The sequence below is a fragment of the Globicephala melas genome, chromosome 5 (genome assembly GCF_963455315.2).
Source record: "Globicephala melas chromosome 5, mGloMel1.2, whole genome shotgun sequence".
In the NCBI taxonomy this organism is placed as follows: Eukaryota; Metazoa; Chordata; class Mammalia; order Artiodactyla; family Delphinidae; genus Globicephala; species Globicephala melas.
In genome coordinates, this window is record NC_083318.1 from 103,028,030 (window position 1) to 103,052,227 (window position 24,198).

At 36.7% G+C, this 24,198-nt stretch overlaps 1 protein-coding gene across 13 annotated transcripts in view; it reads right to left on the bottom strand.

The window, feature by feature from the left end:
* Nucleotides 1-24,198, bottom strand: part of MAPK10 (mitogen-activated protein kinase 10) — a 361,784-nt gene that overhangs the window by 187,406 nt on the left and 150,180 nt on the right. For 6 of the 13 annotated variants that reach the window (XM_060299612.1, XM_060299611.1, XM_060299614.1 and 3 more), the window contains one exon: nucleotides 2,668-2,748. The exons of the other annotated variants lie outside the window; for them this stretch is intronic. In XM_060299612.1, the coding sequence (XP_060155595.1) occupies nucleotides 2,668-2,736 (69 nt within the window). In that variant the 5' untranslated portion in view covers nucleotides 2,737-2,748. The remainder of the gene's footprint in view (nucleotides 1-2,667; nucleotides 2,749-24,198) is intronic. 13 annotated transcript variants of the gene reach the window in all.

Consider the following 24,198-nt stretch of genomic DNA (forward strand, 5'->3'; position numbering starts at 1 on the left):
AAAAAATAATTATTGGGGCTTCCCTGGTGGCGCAGTGGTTGAGAATCTGCCTGCCAATGCAGGGGACACGGGTTCGGGCCCTGGTCTGGGAGGATCCCACATGCCGCGGAGCAACTGGGCCTGTGAGCCACAACTACTGAGCCTTCGCGTCTGGAGCCTGTGCTCCGCAACGGGAGGGGCCGCGACAGTGAGAGGCCTGTGCACCGCAATGAAGAGTGGCCCTCGCTCGCCACAACTAGAGAAAGCCCTCACACAGAAACGAAGACCCAATGCAGTCAAATAAATAAATAAAATAAATTTATATAAAAAAATTATTATTAAGAAAAAAATTTTTAAGTAATAAAAAACCAAAACACAACAAAATGGACAGACAGAACCCTAGGACAAATGGTAAAATCAAAGCTATACAGACAAAATCATACAGAAGCTTACACATACACACTCAGAAAAAGAGAAAAAGGGGGGAAAAAAATGTATCATTGCTCCCAAAGTCCACCTCCTCAATTTGGTATGATTCGTTGTCTATTCAGGTATTCCACAGATGCAGGGATGCAGGTACTTCAAGTTGATTGTGGAAATTTAATCTGCTGCTCCTGGGGCTGCTGGGAGAAATTTCCCTTTCTCTTCTTCATTTGCACAGCTTCCAGGGTTCAGCTTTGGATTTGGACCCGCCTCTTTGTGTAGGTCGCCTGAGGGTGTCTGTTCTTTGCTCAGACAGGATGGGGTTAAAGAAGCATTTAATTCGGGGGCTCTGGCTCACTCAGGCCGGGGGGAGGGAGGGGTATGGAGTTCGGGGCAAGCCTGCAGCGGCAGAGGCCAGCATGACGTTGCAGCAGCCGGAGGCATGCCATGCATTCTCCCAGGTAAGTTGTCCCTGGATCACGGGACCCTGGCAGTGGCGGGCTGCACAGCCTCCCAGGAGGGGAGGTGTGGAGAGTGACCTGTGCTTGCACACAGGCTTCTTGGTGGCTGCAGCAGCAGTCTTAGCATATCATGCCCGTCTCTGGACTCCGTGCTGATAGCTGTGGCTCACGCCCGTCTCTGGAGCTCCTTTAAGCGGCACTCTTAATCCCGTCTCCTCCCACACCAGGAAACAAAGAGGCAAGAAAAAGCCTCTTCGGCAGCTCCAGACTTTTACCCGGACTCCCTCCCAGCTAGCCGTGGCGCACTAACCCTCTGCAGGCTGTGTTCATGCCGCCAGTCCTCTCCCTGCGATCCGATCCGAACGAAGCCTGAGCCTCAGCTCCCAGCGCCCATCTGTCCCGGCAGGTGAGCAGAAAAGCCTCTCGGGCTGGTGAGTGCTGGTCGGCACCAATCCTCTGTGCGGGAATCTCTCTGCTTTGCCCTCCACACCCCTGTTGCTGCAGTCTCCTCTGTGGCTCCGAAGCTTCCCCCTTCCTCCACCTGCAGTGTCTGCCCGTGAAGGGGCTTCTAGTGTGTGGAAACCTTTCCTCCTTCACAGCTCCCTCCCACTGGTGCAGGTCCCATCCTTATTTTGTCTCTGTTTTTTCTTTTTTCTTTTGCCCTACCCAGGTACGTTGGGAGTTTCCTGCCTTTTGTGAGGTCTGAGGTCTTCTGCCAGCGTTCAGTAGGTGTTCTGTAGGAGTTGTTCCACGTGTAGATGTATTTCTGATGTATTTGTGGGGAGGAAGGTGATCTCCGCGTCTTACTCTTCCGCCATCTTGAAGCTCCTCTATCCCTATATTCTTTATTCCATTTTTCTTCCTTCTGAGCTTTCTTTGGAAGAACTGTGTATCTTTTTTCCCCTATTTTATTTTATGCAATAAATTGTTATATTTCTTTTTCTTTTTTTAATGGTTGTTCTAGAGTTTGCAATATGCATTTATTTTTAGTAAACTAGGTTCAAATAATATTATCCTACTTCACACATATAGTTTAAGCAACTTACAATAGTATGCTTCAATTTTCCTTTGAGCTATTGTTGTCATATATTTTAATTATACATATTTTATAAACTCTACAACACATTGCCATGATTTTTTCTTTGCATAAGCCATTCTATTTTAAGAAATTAAGAATTTACAAAGAAAATTATTTTATATTTAATCATATATTTTATGTGTACAGTCCTTTCATACATTTAAGTTTATTCTTAAGCATTTATGTTTTCATGTTATTATAAATGGCATTTTTATTTTATTTCCATTTTCCAAATTCTCATTTCCAGCATTTAAAATACGTGGTTCCATTCCTTTTTCACTATGTTGTAGCACGTGTTAAATGGAGAAATGTTCTCCCAGCCACTCTTCAGACTTTCCTTAGTCTTCTCACAGCATTTTGTTCGTATTTTTATTATGAGTATCTTATAATATTGTAACTGTTTGTTCATATGTCTCTTCCATACTACATTATGGAATGTAGTATGGGGAAACTGACTTCTTGGGGAAAGTGATTATGTTTTATTGATGTTCACAACCCCAGGGCCCAGTGCTATTCTTAGTGTAGAGCTAATGTTGAGTAAATGTTTATTGAATAAAAAGTAAATCAAAGGAAAAAAGCTTCTTTCCTTCTCTACCACAAATCTAACTATTTTCATTATCTTTTCATATTGAGACCTATGAATTTTCAATAAATTTGATGAGAACAAATTAGGAATGAGACGTTTGCAGTAATGAAAGTATGAAAGAGTCCAGCAAAGATACCTACAAAAATGTTACCATGCAGGGCAGTTTTCGTTCTGTACTGCTGAACTGGGCATGTGGGAAATAATAACATCCAGCCCCCCACCTGAAATGAAAAATGTATTTTAATTTTTAATGAATGAATAATCTTGCTATGAAAAGCAAGCATCTTGACCTTTCCTGGTTTGCATTATAAAGATTCCAAATGTAGCTCTATGACTAAGTTACTATGTCAAGGCAGAATCTTCTTGTTCCTCAAAGGGACATTAAAGGAAAGAGAATGTTCAGTATCATAATCCTAGTGAATTACAGAAAACTAGTTTGGTGATTATATTTCCTAGTAGCCTGGCAGAGAACATTTGGCACCATTGCATAGGAATAACACAAATGGCCAGGGCACTATCGTGATATTAGTCTAAGGTGAAATTAGTGACAACATTTTGGTACAATATGGGACCTATAAGTAGCTTGAAAAAGGAAGGGATGATAATTTGGGGAGCTTAGTGCTTTCAGTTACTGGTTGGTCTTTTGGGAAAACCCTCATATGTTCATTTCCTGCTATGTACTCTACTGAGTTTCTCCTCATTACATGCCGATAGGAGTTAATGGCTACTCTGAGCAAAGCAGTAGGCCATGTTGTAAAAATGAGATACACTTGAGAATTCATTAGGTTGAACTGGTGCACAGCAGTTGCTATAAAAGAATGTAACTATGATGTGTTTTAATAGCTTAGATCAATACTTAAATTCTTTTGCATGTGAGACGTGCCAACTAAACCACAGGAGGTTTGAGAATCTTCACAGATGAAAAAATCAAATTGTTCTGGGCAGCTCCAGGCTCCCACAGTTTGTCACTGAAATGCAATATACACACGAGCAAACCAAATGAACTACTGATTCCAAAAAACAGTCTAAGGTCCAGCAGTTTTGAAGTTGATTTCGTATACCACAAACTCATTGTCTATAAATAATTTTTGTATTTAACACATATCAGATTTAGTATAAATGACTCTCTTAATAGCCTGCAAGCACATATACAATATTAAAATACAAAGTCACTGTTAATTACAAAAAACACTGTCTCTTCTATGCCCAAAATGGTTCTCCTAACCATGTGCAAAAGAAAAAAGTAATTATATCTAAAAACTAGTAATTATCTTTTCAAGTGCTGATATAGAAAGTGAAATTAAATTTAATTTTCTATTAACAACTGTGCATATGCTCACTTTAAAATATTATTAAATCTGGGCTTCCCTAGTGGCGCAGTGGTTGAGAGTCCGCCTGCCGATTCAGGGGACGTGGGTTCGTGCCCCGGTCCAGGAAGATCCCACATGCCATGGAGCGGCTGGGCCCGTGCGCCATGGCTGCTGAGCCTGTGCGTTCGGAGCCTGTGCTCCTCAATGGGAGAGACCACAGCAGTGAGAGGCCTGCGTACCGCAAAAAAAATAAATAAATAAAATATATATATATATATATATAATTAAATCTTAATAATAATGGACTACCATTTAGAGCAGGGCTCAGTAAGCTGTAGCCCACACACCAAATTCAACTCATTACCTTCTTATAAATAAAGTTTTATTGGAACACAGCCATCTATTAGTTTACATATTATCTATGGCTGCTTTCACACTATAATGGCAGAGTTGAGTAGTTGGGAGAGGGACTGTATGGCCTGCAAAGTCTAAAATATTTACTATCTCACCATTTACAGAAAAAGGTTGCCTCTGATTTAGCACACTCTACCCACAAATATCTAGGAGTACATCATTAGCTTCAGGAGATATGCTATCTCTTTCTAAGGAGTCTGTGCTTGTCTACCTCTAAAAGCTAAGTATCTCTTAAAATATTGTTTATGTAACAAGATGATTCCTTCCACAGAAATCCTTTGATAAGCTTATTTAGCAGGAGTAAAGCAATAGAGACCAGAATGTAAGAGATGGGGGAATGAGGCAAATGCATAAGAAAAAGTGTGGAGTATTAAGAGATAGGACATATAAAAGATGTAGAAATGGTGAAATTCACCAATATAAGAATTATCACATACAAACATTTTTAAGCTTTCTTAATTTTGAACATATAGCATTGCTTCTGGTCCTGGAAGAGTTAGCTAATGGAAACTCATATCACAAAACTCTACATGCACTGGGTAAACTATAACAAAAATTAACACAGCTGAATTTATATTATAAAAGGAAAATTGCCAGTGGTGTTCTGAAGTTGGCTCCTACAACCAGCTTACAAAACCTGAGTGTGCACATCACTTCCCACCTCCATGCTTGATGACACCACTTCAGGAGTTTAAAATTGGCTGTGCTGGGGATATGCTACAAACCCGAGCACTTTTTCTCAGAGAACTAATAATTAAACATTTACTAGCACACCACTGGAAGTTACCAGGTACAAGAAATGAAGAAAAAAAAAAAAACACTGAAAAATGAATCACATATTTTCCATAAATATCACAAGGAAAGCAAACACCACAAGTGAGCATCGTCAGATACTATAAAAGAAGTATTACCACCACAAGAACTTTAGACATGACGAAAAACAATTGGAAAGACCATACGTAGGAATGAATAAAATAATTAAAGAATAAATGCCATAAGAAATAAGCTATCACTATGATTAGAGGAAAAATGGATAGATTTGAAAATGAATTAAATAGAAGTTGTGGAAAAAGTAGCTTTTAAATTAAAAGCCTAATAGGTTAAACAGGTTAAATAGAAACAGTTGAGCTAATGAACTGGAAGGGAATTCACAGGAATTTATGATAGAATAATAAAGAGATGGAAAATATGAAAGATTGAGAGACATATACAATACATTAACAAGGTCCAAAATAAATATAATTGGAGTTCCAGAAGAAACAAAGCAAATAAATAGAAAGGGCAAGGAGCAATATCTGAAGTAATAATGACCGTTAATTCTCCTAAAAAGCTGAAAAACATAATGAAGTCCTTAGCAGGATAGATAAGAATAAATCCATGCCTAGAAATATTACAAGTAACTGTAGAAGAGCCAAACAGTGATAAAATCTTAAAAACAACTAGAGATAGGAGTCACAATCCTCAGAAAAGAGCAATTGGACTGAAGGAAGACTGATGGGCATACAATAAAGTATTAAGGTAGAAAAAACGGTGCTTTAGAAATAAGTCAATTTAAAACACAGTATAGAATCAATATAATGAGAACAATGAAACATACAAACAAAAAAAGGTCAGTTTATCACCAACATATAATGGGAAGTAAAGTGCTCTAATTTTGATAAGAAAAATTCTAATTTTCATGACAAAAACATAGTATGATTGGCAACCAGTTGAAAGAGAACTAATTAACATTAGAGGTCACCTTCCTCCTTCACCAAAGAGAGACACAGACACCAAGCAAGGTAGTCAGTACAACAAAATAGTCCCAATACAAAATGGCTATCAAAGTATTTTTTTAAAGGGTTTTATCTTAAGAGCAAAGAAATAAAAAATAAGACAGTATTTTACTCATCAAATTGTGGACGTTTTTGGATAATTAACATATCCAATGCAGAGAAACAGACCTACCTGTTCTCCTCCTCCCAGACATCCATTTCTCTCAATACTTCATTCATGTTTACACAATGTAAAATAAGCACTAAATAAATATTTATTGAATGAATCAATAGATGTTGCAAATAAATATCCATTCAGTATTGGGGGTAGCTTGACAACAATGTATTCAATGGCTTAAAAATGCATTTAAGACAAATAATTCCATATCTAAGAACTTATGCTAAGGATATATAATCAAGTATCTGTACAAAGATTAATCTATAAAAATGTTCACCACAGCATTATTTATAGTAAAATAATTGGAAAACTAAATGCTCCATAAAAATGGATTAATAAAATAATTATCATAAAAGCATATAACAATTCCATTTAAGCATTTGTAAATGATAAGATGGATAAACATTCACAATATACTGTAAAGTGGAAAAACTTTTAAAATACCACAATATGTCCCCAATCTTTTAAAAACTGAATAGATATGAATATAGTTTTACAGAGATAGAAGTGTGCCCATATTTATCACTTTGTGCTTTTACATATCTTCTAGGTTTTACAATGAAGACTATATCTTTTAATAAGGAAAAATGTTATTACAGCATATGGTAAAATAACAGATGTAAAGCTTTTGAACTGAAAGAAAACATAGCAAGCATCTAAGCAACTTCATTTCACAGATGAGAAACTTGAGGCCTAATGGTAAATAGTTAGGAAATATTCCAAATTCACATATCTCATCAGCGAGGCAATAGGACTATAATCCAAATGTCCAAAATGTCCCAAATGCTATGCGGTAAACACAGATTAGATTTCTCAAAATCTTGGCCAGCAAACATGTTAAATATATTATCAGTGGCCTCCCAGGAACTGATTTTTTTTCTCTTCTAATTTCTCCTAAATTTCATGTATATGGGGCCTGCACCTAGACACACGTGTTTTACTTATTTTTCTAAAATAGCCTGTATACAATTACATTAACATAGAGAAACAGGATTTTTTAATCATCCTTATAGTTTATAAAACAAATAAAATATTTCTTGAATTGGTTCTAGTGGATTTAACAGACACCACCAGTTCAAATCTCATTATCTATCGCAAAAGGTATTTTGCCCAGGTGAGGGATCTAAACCACTATTTTTTTGCCTGGTTATATCTTTTTCTTCAACATTTGTCATGACATTTTTCCATCTAAATATCAAGAGGTATAAAACTCAGCTCCTCAGTTACTGCAGGAAACCCTATGTATCTCCCACCACCACAGCCATCATTCTATACACAGAACACTCAGAACCTAACATCTGCGTGCTCCACACCTGCGAGCATTTCTAGGTTTGTGTGTGTACACATGTGAATTACACGTGGTCTTTTTTTCTAAATAGTTACCTGAGGGAAAGTATGTTATTTTTTCCCTTAGTGATTCCACATTAATAATATTTGTAAAGCATGGAGTATATAGTGACTTTTATATAGTAAGTGCTGTGTGTTTTCATGTATACAATTTGATAGATAAGTCATTAACATTTCACATCACAGAAAATAAAAACATTCAGACCACAAGTGCCAAAGAGTAAAAATAGAAATAGTGTTTATATTGATTTTTACTCAGAATTACTTATGTATAACCATTTTTATATTAACTTCATTTTAAAAAGAAAATTCAAATTCCCATTACATGAAGTCAGTGAAAAATGTATGTATATATCCAGTATCCATTCTGCGTCAGGTGCTATAGAGGGGACTCCAAGTACAAAAGTGAACAATTCAAAGATAAAAGGTCAAAATTAGTGCCTTTAAGGAATTCCATTTTAATTTTAAGTAAATTAAAATACTGTACATATATATGGGTTTATTTTTAAATCCTCAAAATTTTCTATTACAGTAACTTTTTAGTTTTTCTAAGGGTGGACTTTAAAAATATGCTTATTTTAACACAAATAGACATAATAATATGCCTATAGCCAGAAAAAGCAATAAACCTTTGGGCAATTAATTTAAAAGGCAAAATGAAATATTAATTCCACTGAACAAGTAGCATTATTGCCTTAATTATGCATCCCCAGAATAACTAGGCCAATAGAGGCTATTAATTAGGTGAAATGTCAACTTGAATGCTGGAGAGGTGTTGAACTTACAACAAACAAATCCATCCCTTAAGTGATGTGGAAAAATCTAACAATATAATGAGAAGAATAAATTCAGAGGTCACTTTATCTTCCAGTCACTTAGCAACTGAATTGGAGTGAAGAGGGCAAGAGGGAAATGATTTGTAAAAATAATTAACCATAAACTCTGAAGTAGAGATAAGTACAAAGGAGGACGGAAATGGAAGCAGTTTTTCCAAGGCTTCAAGCCAACTCTTCTTGTAGGAACATATTTATCACCATCCAAAGGCCCAGATACAAGCTTTACCACCCTTTCTTTTTATCCATGCAACTCTGTCCCTTCCACTTTCATCTTCCTGCTGTAGTATTTCATAAGAACACATGCAAAAACAGAGCCATTCTCATTGTCTTCTTCACAGCTTCTCTACAAGACAGATTTCTCTGACTAGCCCCTTACTGCATGCATAATTAGCACACATCCTATCTTGCACAGCCAAATCTTTTAAAATTCTAATGTAAAGCACAAACTTAAGGAATCAAAAATGTAAACAGGTACTCATTTCATTTAGCGATGTTAAGGTTTCTTTGTATAATCAACACTTCATAGAGTGAGGAAAGAAAAGGAGGATATTTGGGATACTGCCAACACAAACTCATATCACAATCCAATGCTTCCAGCAGAATAAACCATAAATTCACATAAGGTCAAATGTTCCCTCAATTTATTCTTTAGCCTAGTTGCAGTGGATATTTCAAAAGAATATTTCTTATAAGAATATGTCTATTATTTTAGGAAATATAGAAATATACAGTATTATTATTTTGTGGTTATTAAAAAGATTGCAGCAAGTTTAACCAAGATTACCTTGGTTAGCAACCTTAACCTTTTAGAGGAAGGTCTTTTCTTTAATAATAACTAAATTAATAGACAATCTGAAGGTTTTTTTCTTTAGATAATATAGAAAAAATCCTTTATATTCTTCAAGTAGAATATTAATACTCTTGCATTCAAACTGTATTAATTACCTGCTAGTGTAAACCAAAGCAAATTAAAGATTATGAAATGAAGTAAAGAGAAGGGAACAAACATCTATTGAAAGTTATCTGTAGACAAGGCTCTTTGTTAAGTGCTTTTTATAATAAATTAATTGCTTTAATATTTTTTCAGAAATATATATATATGAATAACAATATATCACCTAATCCTACAACATAAAACTGCACACACTTTTGCAAAGCTTATGTTTAGAAATTGTATCCACATCCAGTCTGAGTAAATTATGATATACTAAGTGGCATTAAAAAAACTGTTTTCAAATGTGTGCTACATAAATGTCAACAAAATTACTTAAAAATGTCTAATCAAATCAAAAGCCATTTTAATATGACTCATGACAAAATAAAATTTTATGCCATATAAATTTAGTTTGGTTTAATTTCATCTATGATATTTCATGATTAGTTGAAATGTCACAACAACAAAAAATAAAGTTCAAAAAAAGCCATTAGAAAGCTGACCTGTATTTAGCCATCACTTATAAGAGCTACTCATGCCAAATGCTTCATTCACCATTAAAAAAAAAAAAAAAAAGAACATGAACAAAAAGCCAAGGTCGACAATATACTAACATTTTGAACCTCTATGTTTTTTAATTGAATAATGGATAATGTGGAAAAATATAAGGTCATTATAGGAGTAATATGATTTCAAAAGAATATAAGAATCATGAATCATATCCACTCTTTTTTTTTTTTGCGGTATGCAGGCCTCTCACTGTCGTGGCCTCTCCCGTTACAGAGCACAGGCTTCGGAAGCGCAGGCTCAGCGGCCATGGCTCACGGGCCCAGCCGCTCCACGACATGTGGGATCTTCCCGGATCGGGCACGAACCCGTGTCCCCTGCATTGGCAGGCGGACTCTCAACCACTGCGCCACCAGGGAAGCCCATGTCCACTCTCTTTTAGAAAATAATAACAAAGCTTTTACATTTTGATAAGTGGACTTAGTGGAGGTAGGAAAGAAGAAGCAGTGATGTCACGAGTCTTCCTTAACTTCCATTCAGTATTAATATATGAAAAGTGACAGAGGAATATTTTCTTTTCTTCCCCTACATACATCAATCATATAATTAACTAGCTGGTAGTTAGAAGAAAATGTATGTGTATATGTTGAACTCCATCTGTGTTTAGAGGTAGAAAAGCAAGTTCAAAAATGTACAACTATTTCTTAATAATAAACAATATTTTATGTTTCTTCTAGTAACATTTTCAGTACAAAGGAGTATCGTATTATACTGTATTTGTTATGGCCTTTCTATCTAGCATTTTAATGTTTGGATCAGGGCAAACATCTCTTTTTGTTTACTTTACCTAATTTATTTCTGTCTCAATCTCTAGGCTCTCTATAACCTTTAAATATGTTCAGTAGATTCAGTTGTGTCTTAATTGTCTCACAACATAAGGGACTTTTAAAGGAACAACTTGAGTATGCCTGAGGATTAGCACTTTTATTTTTTGTATCACTTTCCTCTCCAATGAACACGTTCGGGGAAGTTCTCCCTTTCCCTGTTTTAAAAACAGACTTTGGCTAGCTCAGCTGCAATAGAGATCACTGAGAAAAAGGGGATTAGGAAATGCCAACTGGCTGCAAGAGTCAGGGTTCAAACTCCAAGGAAAAGTCTAGAACATTGATGACAGTCCATTCTTACATGTGGATAATGAGACACTATTGTTTCTCACAAAGGATTTGCATTTATTTCAGATAAATTTAAAGAATTTGTAGATAGTCACTTTATCTGAACTATCCCATGAGCCAAGACAGGGTAGAAAAAATTAGTAGAGGAATTTAGCCAAATTGACTTGCCAAGTTTCTTACCACATAATATACCAGTCCAAATCCAACTATGAGTCTGTCCTTGTAAATAACTCAATGGGACATACTTCAAGGCTTGCCTTAACCACACCCATACAGAAAAATTGGGTATTACAAGTAAAAGCCTGATACTCTGTTCACTTATGCTTATCTACAAACTAGCATAAGATTTACACTTTTCAGAACTGGGATTCTAAACTAATATGCCTCCCTAATATTATCCGTTAGGATCAGGGGTCTTAATAACCAAAATAGCCAGTGAAGCTGACGTAGTGTCACCCTGTTAATCAGTTACAAAGAATTTCCTTCAAAAGTGACCTGACAAGACATACAGAGTGAAGTAAGTCAGAAAGAGAAAAACAAATACCGTATGCTAACACATATATATGGAATCTAAAAAAAAAAAAAAATGGTTATGAAGAACCTAGAGACAGGACAGGAATAAAGATGCAGACATCCGCATGGACACGGGGAGGGGGAAGGGTAAGCTAGGACGAAGTGAGAGAGTGGCATGAACTTATATACACTACCAAATGTAAAACAGATAGCTAGTGGGAAGCAGCTACATAGCACAGGGAGATCAGCTTGGTGCTTTGTGACCACCTAGAGAGGTGGGATAGGGAGGGTGGGAGGGAGGGAGATGCAAGAGGGAGGAGATATGGGGATGTATGTATATGTATAGCTGATTCACTTTGCTATACAGCAGAAAGTAACACACCATTGTAAAGCAATTATACTCCAATAAAGATGTTAAAAAACAAACAAACAAAAATCCCATGCTTTAATCAAGCAAAGTATCTGCCTTTGCCTGTTGCCTAAGCAAATGCTAAGGCTTCATAATATGGTACAGCTCACATTTGTAGCTTTGGCAGACCAGTAAGAAAAACCCTTCACTTTGTGAGGAATCCCAAAATAGGTGGGAAGCAGGGTCCAGCCTTTTCCTACTGAAATGGAAAGAGGAAAAATATTTCTTTTCCCTGCCTCCTTTAGTACAGAATGTGGTCAATGACCTAAGCACAGTCAGAAGTGACTACCCCAAATTTCTTCATCTTGAGGAAGTAATTCAAAGCTGTAGGTCAGACGGAGATTATTGCTTAGCAACATTGGATAACGGGAATGGGCAGTGGTAGCAGGTGTCCAGAAACACCAGAGTCCAGAATCATTTCTTTCTTTGGGTTTTTGCCTATGCTCATCACACTTGGTCCTCCAGTCATCCAGAAGATTTATGAACCACCTAATGACCTTTTACTAAATTCCTTCCTGCCTAACCTAACAAGAGCAAGAAAGAGAGATCTTTGCAGAGGAGAGACTTTACAGAACAAAAACTACATGGTACCCAGGAAAGGTGCAATTAGATGCAATACAAAGGCTTTCTTCAGTCAATGGTTAAAGATTATCACTAACTTCCTCCTTAATGGGGAGGAACTGGAGATTACTTATGGAACACATTACTTCCATATTCAATTGTATGTTGATCTCATTAGGAAAATTAGTTTGACGCTCTTGACAAATTTTGTCATCATTTTCATAACATCCTCAGTTAAAGAAGACTTCTAGATTTTTTTTCACATATAGATATCTGGATTGGATAATTAAAATCAATAATTTGTTGTCCAGATGAATAAAACTAGAAAAGTACAAGAGAAGATATTCTTTACTTGCCCTGAGAAAATTTTAATTCAATATAAAGTAGATAGTCCTGGTACTCAGGACTGTTAGACTAAGCTACAAATACATGGAAATATTCAGCTGCAAAGAGAATAAAACTGCCCTAGAAATGCATTTCATCACAGACCCAAGAGTTAAAGACAATATTAGCCTGACTTGGCAAAGCAAATCTAATATATTCACAGCCTTTTTTTCTTAAAGCACATTTAATCCCTTTTCAATTTTGCTTTTTATTTGTTAAAATCTGGATGTCAATGAAATAGTTCTGTAAAATAAAAATATTTCCAATTAAGTTTCAAATAACCTCTACTAGTATAAATATTATCTCAGTTTTGAAATACTTCAAAATTCAAATGGATTAAGTATTCTCAAATGTGGGAAAAATATAATTCTTTAAGTAAACCAATTATATAAATAGATTTTACATCATTGACTGATCATAAGATAGTTTTCGTTAACAGAATGGTTTAGTTGATATTATGTAGTATTTGATTGTAGATCCAGGCAATTATTTATAAACAAGCAGTATATATACACGAGTATTTGTAGATCTGTATAATTGCATATTACGAAACTACAGATGTTGGTCCTTAGGTCCATAGCCCTTACTGTCTAAGCAGCTATATTTTGTACTTTGTGAGCCACTCCCCACCATCACAGCTGATTGGACTGGGCTGACCTAGGACAGAGAGCTACATAAAATCTCTTGTGTTGTGGCTCAAAATTGTAATCTGGGTCAACCACATTTTTTCTTGAAAATTTGGAATTGGAAAATTAAGAGACTGTGTAAGTTAAATGAAGGAATAAGTTGTGTTTTACAATGAGGCTATGGAAGTGTAAAAAGAAAGCACATGCTACTATAACAATACATTTCAGTTATCATTAAAATTTAGTAATTGATCAGATTTATTGAGTGCTTATGCTATGTGCCCAAAACTATGCTAAATACTTTACATGCCTGATCTCATTTAATCTTTATAATAACCCTATGAGACAGAGACTCTTTTTAGCCACATTTTACAGATTAGGAAACTGAGTCACAGAGAAGGTAAGTAACTTGTCCAAAGTCAAATATTTGTGTAAATCCAGAATTCAACCCCTGACAATCTGAATCCATATTCCTTATTCTTAACCACAGTACAATACTTCCAGTGATATGAGAAAATGGAAACTAAGAAACCATAAGAAAAGAAGATCATGTCCTTTCCTGAAAAAGAAAGAGAATCTAAAGTAAGAATCTTATATATCTAGTTCCCCTGAAGACTGACTACAATATACATCCTACCCTTGGGCTCATATAAAATTTCCATATTCTTAAAACCAAATGTGCCAAATAAACATAATTAATATGTGTACTTCTATATGCTTAACAAATTGCTTTACCTATGATTCCTTCTAACCTGTCTTAATATATTCAAATTTAAAGAATCACGAAAGAAAAAAAGTACTTTCCATAAGTTTTTGTTTTAAAAAAGTCACCACGGTACTCTTTGTTTCAGGGACACCATGATTTTGAACTTCAAATTAGGTTTATAATTATCAAAATTACAATTGTTTTTAATTATCAAAGAGGTAAAAAGTACTTGCCAAGGGACTCAATTACAAATATTTTTTTCAGTAGCTATTATTGCACTGCTCTAGGCACTGAGGATATAGCAATGAACCAAAAAAAAAAAAAAAAAAGAATTCCTGCCTTCATTGAATTTACATTCTATTTGTACAATATAAAAAAATAAATTAAATGTGGTATAGTACAAGACCCATGCCAATAGGCAGCTTCTAGGAGAATGATGCCAAACCACAGCTTCAAACTGCAAGGCCAGAGCTGACCAAGTTCATCCACATAATCACAAAAGAAAACACTCTTATGAGAACTCTCACTAAATGGGCCCACTGGTTGAGTTTTACATTTGAACTTTTTAAGAACTATTTACATATTGTGGTCATAGATAAGTCATAAATTATAATGATTATCCAAAATAAGAAGCTTATTTGCTTATGCCCATTCTAGTTGACTGATTTCCCAGATGAATTCTGTATGAGAACATAGTAATATTCAGATGGAATTCATGATTTTAAACTGGACTTATAGAATAGTAATTAAAGTCTGCAATACTAATAATAGACCTATTAAATCAGTATTATTAAATTTCTATATCAGATAATACAAAATTTGAGGATTAAAAAAGAGCAAGAAAGGTTATCTCTGCATGGTTTTTAACACAAGTAAAAGTAGCATTTACATAAAAATGAGACATCCAACATTTCCTTATAAACAGATATACCTCAAATACCAAAATAGGCCACTCTATACATGTAGCTCTTTCCCACCATTGTAATACAGGGTCTGATTCCATTTATCATGCTTGATTTCTGACACTTTTCCAGTTTTCCCCTTTCCCCCTCCCCTCCTGCCCCAAATCTGGGAAAACTGATAAGGAACCTCAGATGCTCCCTCTCTTGGTGACGTCAGGAAGTTCAAAACACTCAAGCCCTGACCCATGCACACAGGATCTCTCATCCCAGCCTGACTCCTAACCACAATAAAACCCCAACCCAGTCTCCTTTCCCTGCTCTCTCAACCCATTTTTGGACCTGCTTAGGAACCTATCTGCTCCCCCCAGATAGCCACTTTATTTGAGTGATAAGCCTTTTCATACCTTTTTGGAGGAAGTATGGTACCATCTTGACATCTGAAGTAAATTTTGGGTGGGGTATCCATCTCTCCTTTTCAGGGTGACCATAACAATTGACACAGCAAGCATGTCTAGATGATAAACAGTACCACTGGTGGGGGTGGGGGGAGGGGTCTTTCTTCTCTTGCTTTGGCTTGCTAACCAGCTCTGCTGCCTGCTGACTAGCTTGTACTTTGAGTTGTGGTCCTTTTTGGGCTGCATTTGCTGGGTCCTCTCTCAAGCTTCTGCTATGGATTCAACTGACCTACATCAGAAGTTTCACTATTTGGCGTTTAGGACAGGAGTATGGAATTGGGGCCTTCCTTAAAGTGGCTGTGGATCATGTGTCTTGACCTGGGCATAGCTGTGAATCATGTGTCTTGATTCTAGCATATACAGCCACTGACACTAAGCTCAGGGTGTGTGTTTCAATGAGGAATTGGCCCTTTCTATAGAGTGCTCAGGAGAAAGACCAATATCCTGTACAACAGGCAGGCCCACTGGGTGATCTCTTGTGTGGAGAAAACGCAGTTACTATGTGGCATGCTGAGGTCACACTCCTAAAAGTAGATGGCTGAAACTAGGACACTATCAACTGCCTTTGCTAACGCTGCTGCCTATACCTCTGTCAACAACAAGCTCTTTACCCTTAGGATTATAGAGAAAAACACCCATGGCCCCCCCATGACACAGCCAAGGGGTTAATCCAAAGCCAACATAAACCTGGGTTCCTTAAACTCTATAAAGCAACCATTGACATGGAGGAGAACCCTAATCTTTAAGATACTGACCTGAGGCTTCTGAAAGAAGAAACATAAATATGAGCAGCACACAGAAGACCTCCTTCCCACTGAGGTTTACCCAAGGGCAACAAAAACAAACTGAAAACTGATACAGGAGATGGAAACAAAAAAACTGAAACAGAGGTACACACTTTGACTAATTAGAAATTCACATTTTACTAAAAGAATTTATACAACAAAAAAATTAAAGAGAACTGATTGGTTTTTATGCCTCTACAATGTAGGTTCTGAATCAACTTTAACATATATCGAAATGCACCAATTGCCAGCCTCTCATGGCCTCAGTCAATTTGAGGACTCAAATGACAGTTAAACTAGGGGATCCTACTAAATTTAAACAAAGTACTTTCTATAGTCATAGGAAAGTTACAAAATATAAAATAGAGGTAAATATCTATGCCTCACCTTAACCACCAGAACTATTGCCTTGCCTAAATTTCCCATAGCCATGATGTCCATTGCCCATAATACCTTATAGTGGTCATGGATACTCTGACCCAAAGAGTAATAAATTAAAATTAAATTAAGTCTTTGGCACTTGCAATTGGCTTGATAGAAAGGGACTCCATAGACTCCTTCCCCTTCAAGGACTGTTATAAGACCAATTTAGAAAAAGGGTGATAATGGCCATTGTTCCTCCATCAACAGCCAAATTTGGCCTTTTTCTAAACCTAGAAGAATGAATGGCACTTCACAGTGGATTACTGTAACCTTAACATTGTAGTCTCACCCATTAAGGTCCCCACACCCAATATTATTAAAATTATTGATTTCATCTAATCAGCCATTGGTGTATATTTTGCTTTTATAGATTTGGTCAATATGTTCTCTTCAGTGCCTATTTCAACAGCCTCTCAGTCACAGTTTACAGTTTGCCTTCACCTTTGAAGGGACACTATATACCTTTACCTGGCTACCCATGGTTGAGTAATTCAACAGCCCTGCCATGACACACAATCTTTGCAGCAAGATCTAAACTTCAACCAACTTTCTCTAGGAGCAAGTATTACATCACACTGACATCCTCCAAGGAGATTCAGTTTACACTCTTAGTCAAGACATACAAACATTCACAAATGAGTTCACAAAAATGGGATGGGCATTGCCCCACACATAGTACAAGACCCCACCACCTCAGTTAAATTCCTGAAAATTATTTGGTAAGCCAAGAGTCACTCCATCCCTGACACTGCCAAGAAACATTTGTTAACCCTCATCACTCAGTGTTAAAATAAGCCCAGCGTATTTTATGTCTTTCTGGATGCAGGAGGTACCATATTCCTCACAAATTTTACTAAAACCCATTTATGCTGTTACTTATAATTCAGCCCATCATAAATGGAAACTCCTATAACAGAAAGCTCTAGAATCTGTCCAAAATGCAATACAAAAGGCACTTCTACTAGTGCCCCCTGCTTTCCTGAGACTTCTTCACTGTAAAGACTTCAGAAACTTTCTCTCATGTTTCCTGGAATCTCTGGACCACCCATAATGGACATAAATTACCCATGGACTGTGATGCAAGAAACTGCCCTCCTCAGTTACATTCCATCAGAATGGCATTTTCTGGATGTATTCTGTGCTCTCCTGAAAAGATAAGCTCTCACAGGACCTGAGTCCAAGATCCTCCACACTCAGCTGCCTTGGGTCATGTAAACACACCCTGCAAAATCAGCAGGGCCACTGAGGCCTCCTTGCTACAGGGCAGAGTCAAACCCGGGCCCCCGGCAAATCCTACCTGCAGGAAGAAGTGGCCTCCCCTATTTCAACCTCACCCCATTTCCACTTCTTCCCTGCTTCTAGGTAAGCTGATAAGAAAGCCCCAGATGCTCTCTGATTTGGCACCAGCAGGACATTCAAATCACACAAGCTCTGGACCATGCAGATAGAAACTCTCACCCCAGCCCTACCCCTAACCATAATAAAAGCCTAAGCCAGTCTCTCTTCCCTGCTTTCTCATGACAATTTTGGACCTGCTTAGGAACATGTCCTGCTCTCCCCCAGAAAACTCCATTATATGAGCAATATGCCTTTTCATACTCTCTTGGTGCGTGAGTGGCACCATAAGTCTCAACATACAAACCACATTTGGGGTGGGTGTCCATCTTCCCTCTGCAAGCTAAGCACAACACCCCTCTACATTAATGCATTAAACACGCCACAGTTTTTATTTTAAATCTTTTTTGAATTATGGCTTAGTTACCATTTTGAATACCCAAAATTCCATATGCAGGAGTTAGAGCCCTACCTCAGTTCTGATGATCTGAGAACATACACATACGACACTTTTCCAAAGTGTTCATGTAACAAACATTTACTGAATACATACTATAAGTCTGGAATTCTGCTACACACCAAGGACACAGTGGAGCTTGGGAAAGACAGATATTTATCAAAACCATTTCAGGAAGTGCCAATTTTCAACTGTGACAAGTTCCAGGGAAGAAAAGTCTATTATATTGTGTGGACCTAGACACATCCTAGACAGTGAGGAAGATTAAGGAATTGATACCTGAGCTGAAAGCTGAAGAATGAGTAGAAGTGAACTCGATAGAAAGGGAAGTGAAGAAAATTCCAGGAAGGACTAACATAGGACAGAGGGAGCAAGAGAAATGTGAGGGACTGAAAAGTCAGAGTAATCAATACCATCAAAGGGTTTCAGGGTAAGCATGACATTAGCAGATTTATGTTTTAAAATGATCGCTCTGGGTCAGTATGAATTGAAGAAGGTTGAGTAGTTGAAGATCAAGTGTCAATAACCAAATATCAGGACTATTGATTAAAATTATGAACATATGTATTTCTTCCCTTTCTTTACCCTCCAAATTTAGGAGGACATAGTCACTTCATGGGACTGTATATACCTCAGTTTGTGTTTTCTCCCAAGTTTAGGAAATAAGTTCAGAGAACCTCATCTTCTGAAATGGAAGTTAAAAAAAATTACTCAAAATTAATGAGATTCACCATTTATAGAAATAATATCTTAAGTACAATTCTCTACTGCAATGAAAATTAAACCTCATTTATTTTGCAGTAATCGAAAATTTATAGACAGCAGATGTTTAGTTGGCCGAAAGAAACCTTGAACTTGACTGTTCCCAATTAGTTTGGAAATTCAACTGCTAAAGTATATTAATACCCTAGAAGGGGAAAAAAGGTTTCAATACCCACACAAGAATCTGAATAGTTTAATATATTTGGTTTCTGTGCAGAAAAGAGTCAATAGCAGGCTTGAGACTGCTATCCTTAAAAAGCCCTGCTTGAAAGTTTGGCCATTGGCTGGAGTATGGATACTTGGATTTGAGGCACGTTCCCACCATTGCCAAAATTGATAATAGCCCCAGAACTGTTTGCACAAACAATGTGGTTTATGCTGAACACCTGCTTTCCTTCTGAGACTCTCAAATTTTGGTACATGCCAGGCAGACATCACTATATGACGAGACTCCAAAAAAAATCTTGGGCAATGAGTCTCCAGCAAGCTTCCCCAGTAGCCATGTTGTCACAATTTGCTGCTGGAGGAATTAGGCATGTCCTCTGAGACTTCACTGGGAGAGGACTCCCAGAAGCTTGGGTCTGATTCCCTTCAGACTTCACCCCATGTGCCTTTTCCTTTGCTGACTGTGCTTTGCATCCTTTCACTGTAATAAATCTTAGCTGTGAGTATGACTGTATTCTGAGTCCTGTGAGTCTTCCTAGTCAATATCAAAACCTGGGTATAGTCTTGGTGACCCTGACATGCTTTTCATATTTTATCAGTAAAACAATAGGAAAGAATGATTATATAATTTATTCCTATTTTTAAATTCTTATACTTAATAATTATTAAAAAATATTAACACATATCATTTGCCTAGTCATATTTAAAAGTAATTAAGGAATGTTTCTATAAGACACTGTATTCCTGGTGCTCACTGATTCAAGCTTCATTGCTAAGTTTTTCTCCTATATATTCTCTATAAATTTTTCCAAGTATATACACCCTGTTATATATATATATATATATATATATATATATATACACACACAAATATAAATCTAGATGGGATATAGACATACATATGCATATACATTTCAAAAGAGAAGGAATAGAGACAGAGTTCTAACAGCAGATTTCTCTGACAGTAGATCAAGAAAAACTTTTTGATTATGACAGCATAATGCAAGTGGTCCTTGTACACACTAATTAAATATGGAATTTTATTTTTTAAAACAAAAATATTTTTCATTACATAGGGCTTTCTGGCTTCCAGCATGTGCTCACACATTTGATTCTCATTGAGATGAGCTTGGCAGGCATGGTTTAATGAAAAAAGAATCTAAGTCTGTAAGGGCTCACATGATACCTAGCAGGCAAGTTTCTGAAATTATCACTTGCGTATCTTATTCAATGTTTACTCTCCATCTAAAGCCAGACTCTACCAGACTTGAGTGAGCAGTTATATTTCAAGATCATAGTGCATTTTAGAATCCTTAGATGGTGCCAAATATAATGGGGAGAAATGTAATTAAATCTTAAAATAGAAGAAAAACAGCATATTATTAGCAACGGGTTAAAAGATTATTGTTTCATGGGCTTCCCTGGTGATGCAGTGGTTGAGAGTCTGCCTGCCAATGCAGGGGACACGGGTTCGAGCCCTGGTCTGGGAGGATCCCACATGCCGCGGAACAACTAGGCCCATAAGCCACAACTACTGAGCAGGCGCGTCTGGAGCCTGTGCTCCGCAACAAGAGAGGCCACGATAGTGAGAGGCCCATGCACCGCGATGAAGAGTGGCCCCCGCTTGCCACAACTAGAGAAAGCCCTCGCACAGAAACAAAGACCCAAAAGTCAAAAATAAATAAATAAATAAATAAAATTTTTAAAAAAAGATTATTGTTTCAGTGCCTATCATGTAATACATTATGCCAGAATTTTAAGATTTTTTTTAACATTTTATTGGAGTATAATTGCTTTACAATGGTGTGTTAGTTTCTGCTTTATAACAAAGTGAATCAGTTATACATATACATATGTTCCCATATCTCTTCCCTCTTGCATCTCTCTCCCTCCCACCCTCCCTATCCCACCCCTCTAGGTGGTCACAAAGCACCGAGCTGATCACCCTGTGCCATGTGGCTGCTTCCCACTAGCTATGTACTTTATGTTTGGTAGTGTATATATGTCCATGCCACTCTCTCACTTTGTCACAGCTTAACCTTCCCCCTCCCCATATCCTCAAGTCCATTCTCTAGTAGGTCTGTGTCTTTATTCCCATCTTACCCCTAGGTTCTTCATGACTTTTTTTTTTCCCTTAGATTCCATATATATGTGTTAGCGTGTGGTATTTGTTTTTCTCTTTCTGACTTACTTCACTCTGTATGACAGACTCTAGGTCTATCCACCTCACTACAAATAACTCAAATTCGTTTCTTTTTATGGCTGAGTAATATTCCATTGTATATATGTGCCACATCTTCTTTATCCATTCATCTGTTGATGGACACTTAGGTTGCTTCCATGTCCTGGCTATTGTAAATAGAGTTGCAATGAATATTTTGGTACATGACTCTTTTTGAATTATGGTTTTCTCAGGGTATATGCCCACCAGTGGGATTGCTGGGTTGTATGGTAGTTCTATTTGTAGTTTTCTAAGGAACCTCCATACTGTTTTCCATAGTGGCTGTAACAATTTACATTCCCACCAACAGTGCAAGAGTGTTCCCTTTTCTCCACACCCTCTCCAGAATTTATTGTTTCTAGATTTTTTGATGATGGCCATTCTGACCAGTGTGAGATGATATCTCATTGTAGTTTTGATTTGCATTTCTCTAATGATTAATGATGTTGAGCATTCTTTCATGTGTTTCTTGGCAATCTGTATATCGTCTTTGGAGAAAGGTCTATTTAGGTCTTCTGCCCATTTTTGGATTGGGTTGTTTGTTTTTTTCTTATTGAGCTGCATGAGCTGCTTGTAAATTTTGGAGATTAATCCTTTGTCAGTTGCTTCATTTGCGAATACTTTCTCCCATTCTGAGGGTTGTCTTTTGGTCTTGTTTATTGTTTCCTTTGCTGTGCAAAAGCTTTGACGTTTCATTAGGTCCCATTTGTTTATTTTTGTTTTTATTTCCATTTCTCTAGGAGGTGGGTCAAAAAGGATCTTGCAGTGTTTTATGTCATAGAGTGTTCTATGTTTTCCTCTAAGAGTTTGATAGTTTCTCGTTTTACATTTAGATCTTTAATCCATTTTGAGCTTATTTTTGTGTATGGTGTTAGGGAGTGTTCTAATCTCATACTTTTACATGTACCTGTCCAGTTTTCCCAGCACCACTTATTGAAGAGGCTATCTTTTCTCCACTGTATATTCTTGCCTCCTTTATCAAAGATAAGGTGACCATATGTGCATGGAGTATCTCTGGGTTTTCTATCCTGTTCCATTGATCTATATTTCTGTTTTTGTGCCAGTACCATACTGTCTTGATTACTGTAGCTTTGTAGTATAGTCTGAAGTCAGGGAGCCTGATTCCTCCAGCTCCGTTTTTCGTTCTCAAGATTGCTTTGGCTATTTGGGGTCTTTTGTGTTTCCATACAAATTGTGAAATTTTTGGTTCTAGTTCTGTGAAAAATGTCAGTGGTAGTTTGATAGGGATTGCATTGAATCTATAGATTGCTTTGGGTAGTAGAGTCATTTTCACAATGTTGATTCTTCTAATCCAAGAACACGGTGTATCTCTCCATCTATTTGTATCATCTTTATTTTCTTTCATCAGTGTCTTATAATTTTCTGCATACAGGTCTTTTGTCTCCTTAGGTAGGTTTATTCCTAGATATTTTATTATTTTTGTTGCAATGGTAAATGGGAGTGTTTTCTTAATTTCAGATTTTTCATCATTAGTGTATAGGAATGCCAGAGATTTCTGTGCATTAATTTTGTATCCTGCTATTTTAGCAAATTCATTGATTAGCTCTAGTAGTTTTCTGTTTCAGTGCCTATCATTATATTACATTATGCCAGAATTTCAAGATGTTTTGAAATTTCTTTATAGGACACAATTTAGTAAAGAGCATCAAATCTTGAACACATTTCCCTTGTAAGATTTTAATTCAACACTGGGAATTGCACATTATTTCAGTCAGTTTCTAAATGATCTGCCTTATAAGAATCCAGGAGGAAGCCATCACTTTAATTTCTCCTCAAGAATTTCAAAGATAGTTCCAGAAAATAAGAAATGACAGATGTGTCAGGAGTTTAATTTTCTATTCCATGTTAGGAAAGCATACTGAAGAATTCTGTATTCTATATTATGAGTATAACTGAAGACCATTTCCATAGTGAGAATGAATTCCTTAAGAGTCTGATATGGCTGTCCCTGAACATTTACCAATATCGTGTCAAATGATTATAGGTCCTGCATGTGAGAAATATACACTCCCAAGGCAAGGCATTGTAAATCCAATTTACCTGGCTTTACTTGGTAGCATGTTTTCGATGGATTTGATGGATTACTTTCCCTGATTTTTGCAAAAAGTATTTTATGTCCAATAGTAACACATTGTGAATGTCACAATTTGTCTTATCAGTTGTGATAACATAAAACCCACGATGAACCAGAAATGAGAAGGAGGTTTTATCACACTGTTCCTCACATATTAGTTCTCCTGGGGGTGGCAAAATGTAAATATCTTCTTTTCAGAATATTAAAAACTTTTTGAAAAAGTTATATAGATAGTATTATTCTCAGGTCTTTAAGATAATTTTCCCATCTGTCAGCAAAATTAATTACAAGGTAAGGTTTGCCCTAAAAGACATTTAGGCCAGCCTTGGAGATTGTGTATGGCTAGACTAAGAGTCTTCAGAGATTCTCAAAGAATGTTATTCTCACACAGGAGGGGAAAAAAAAGAAGCATAAAACAAT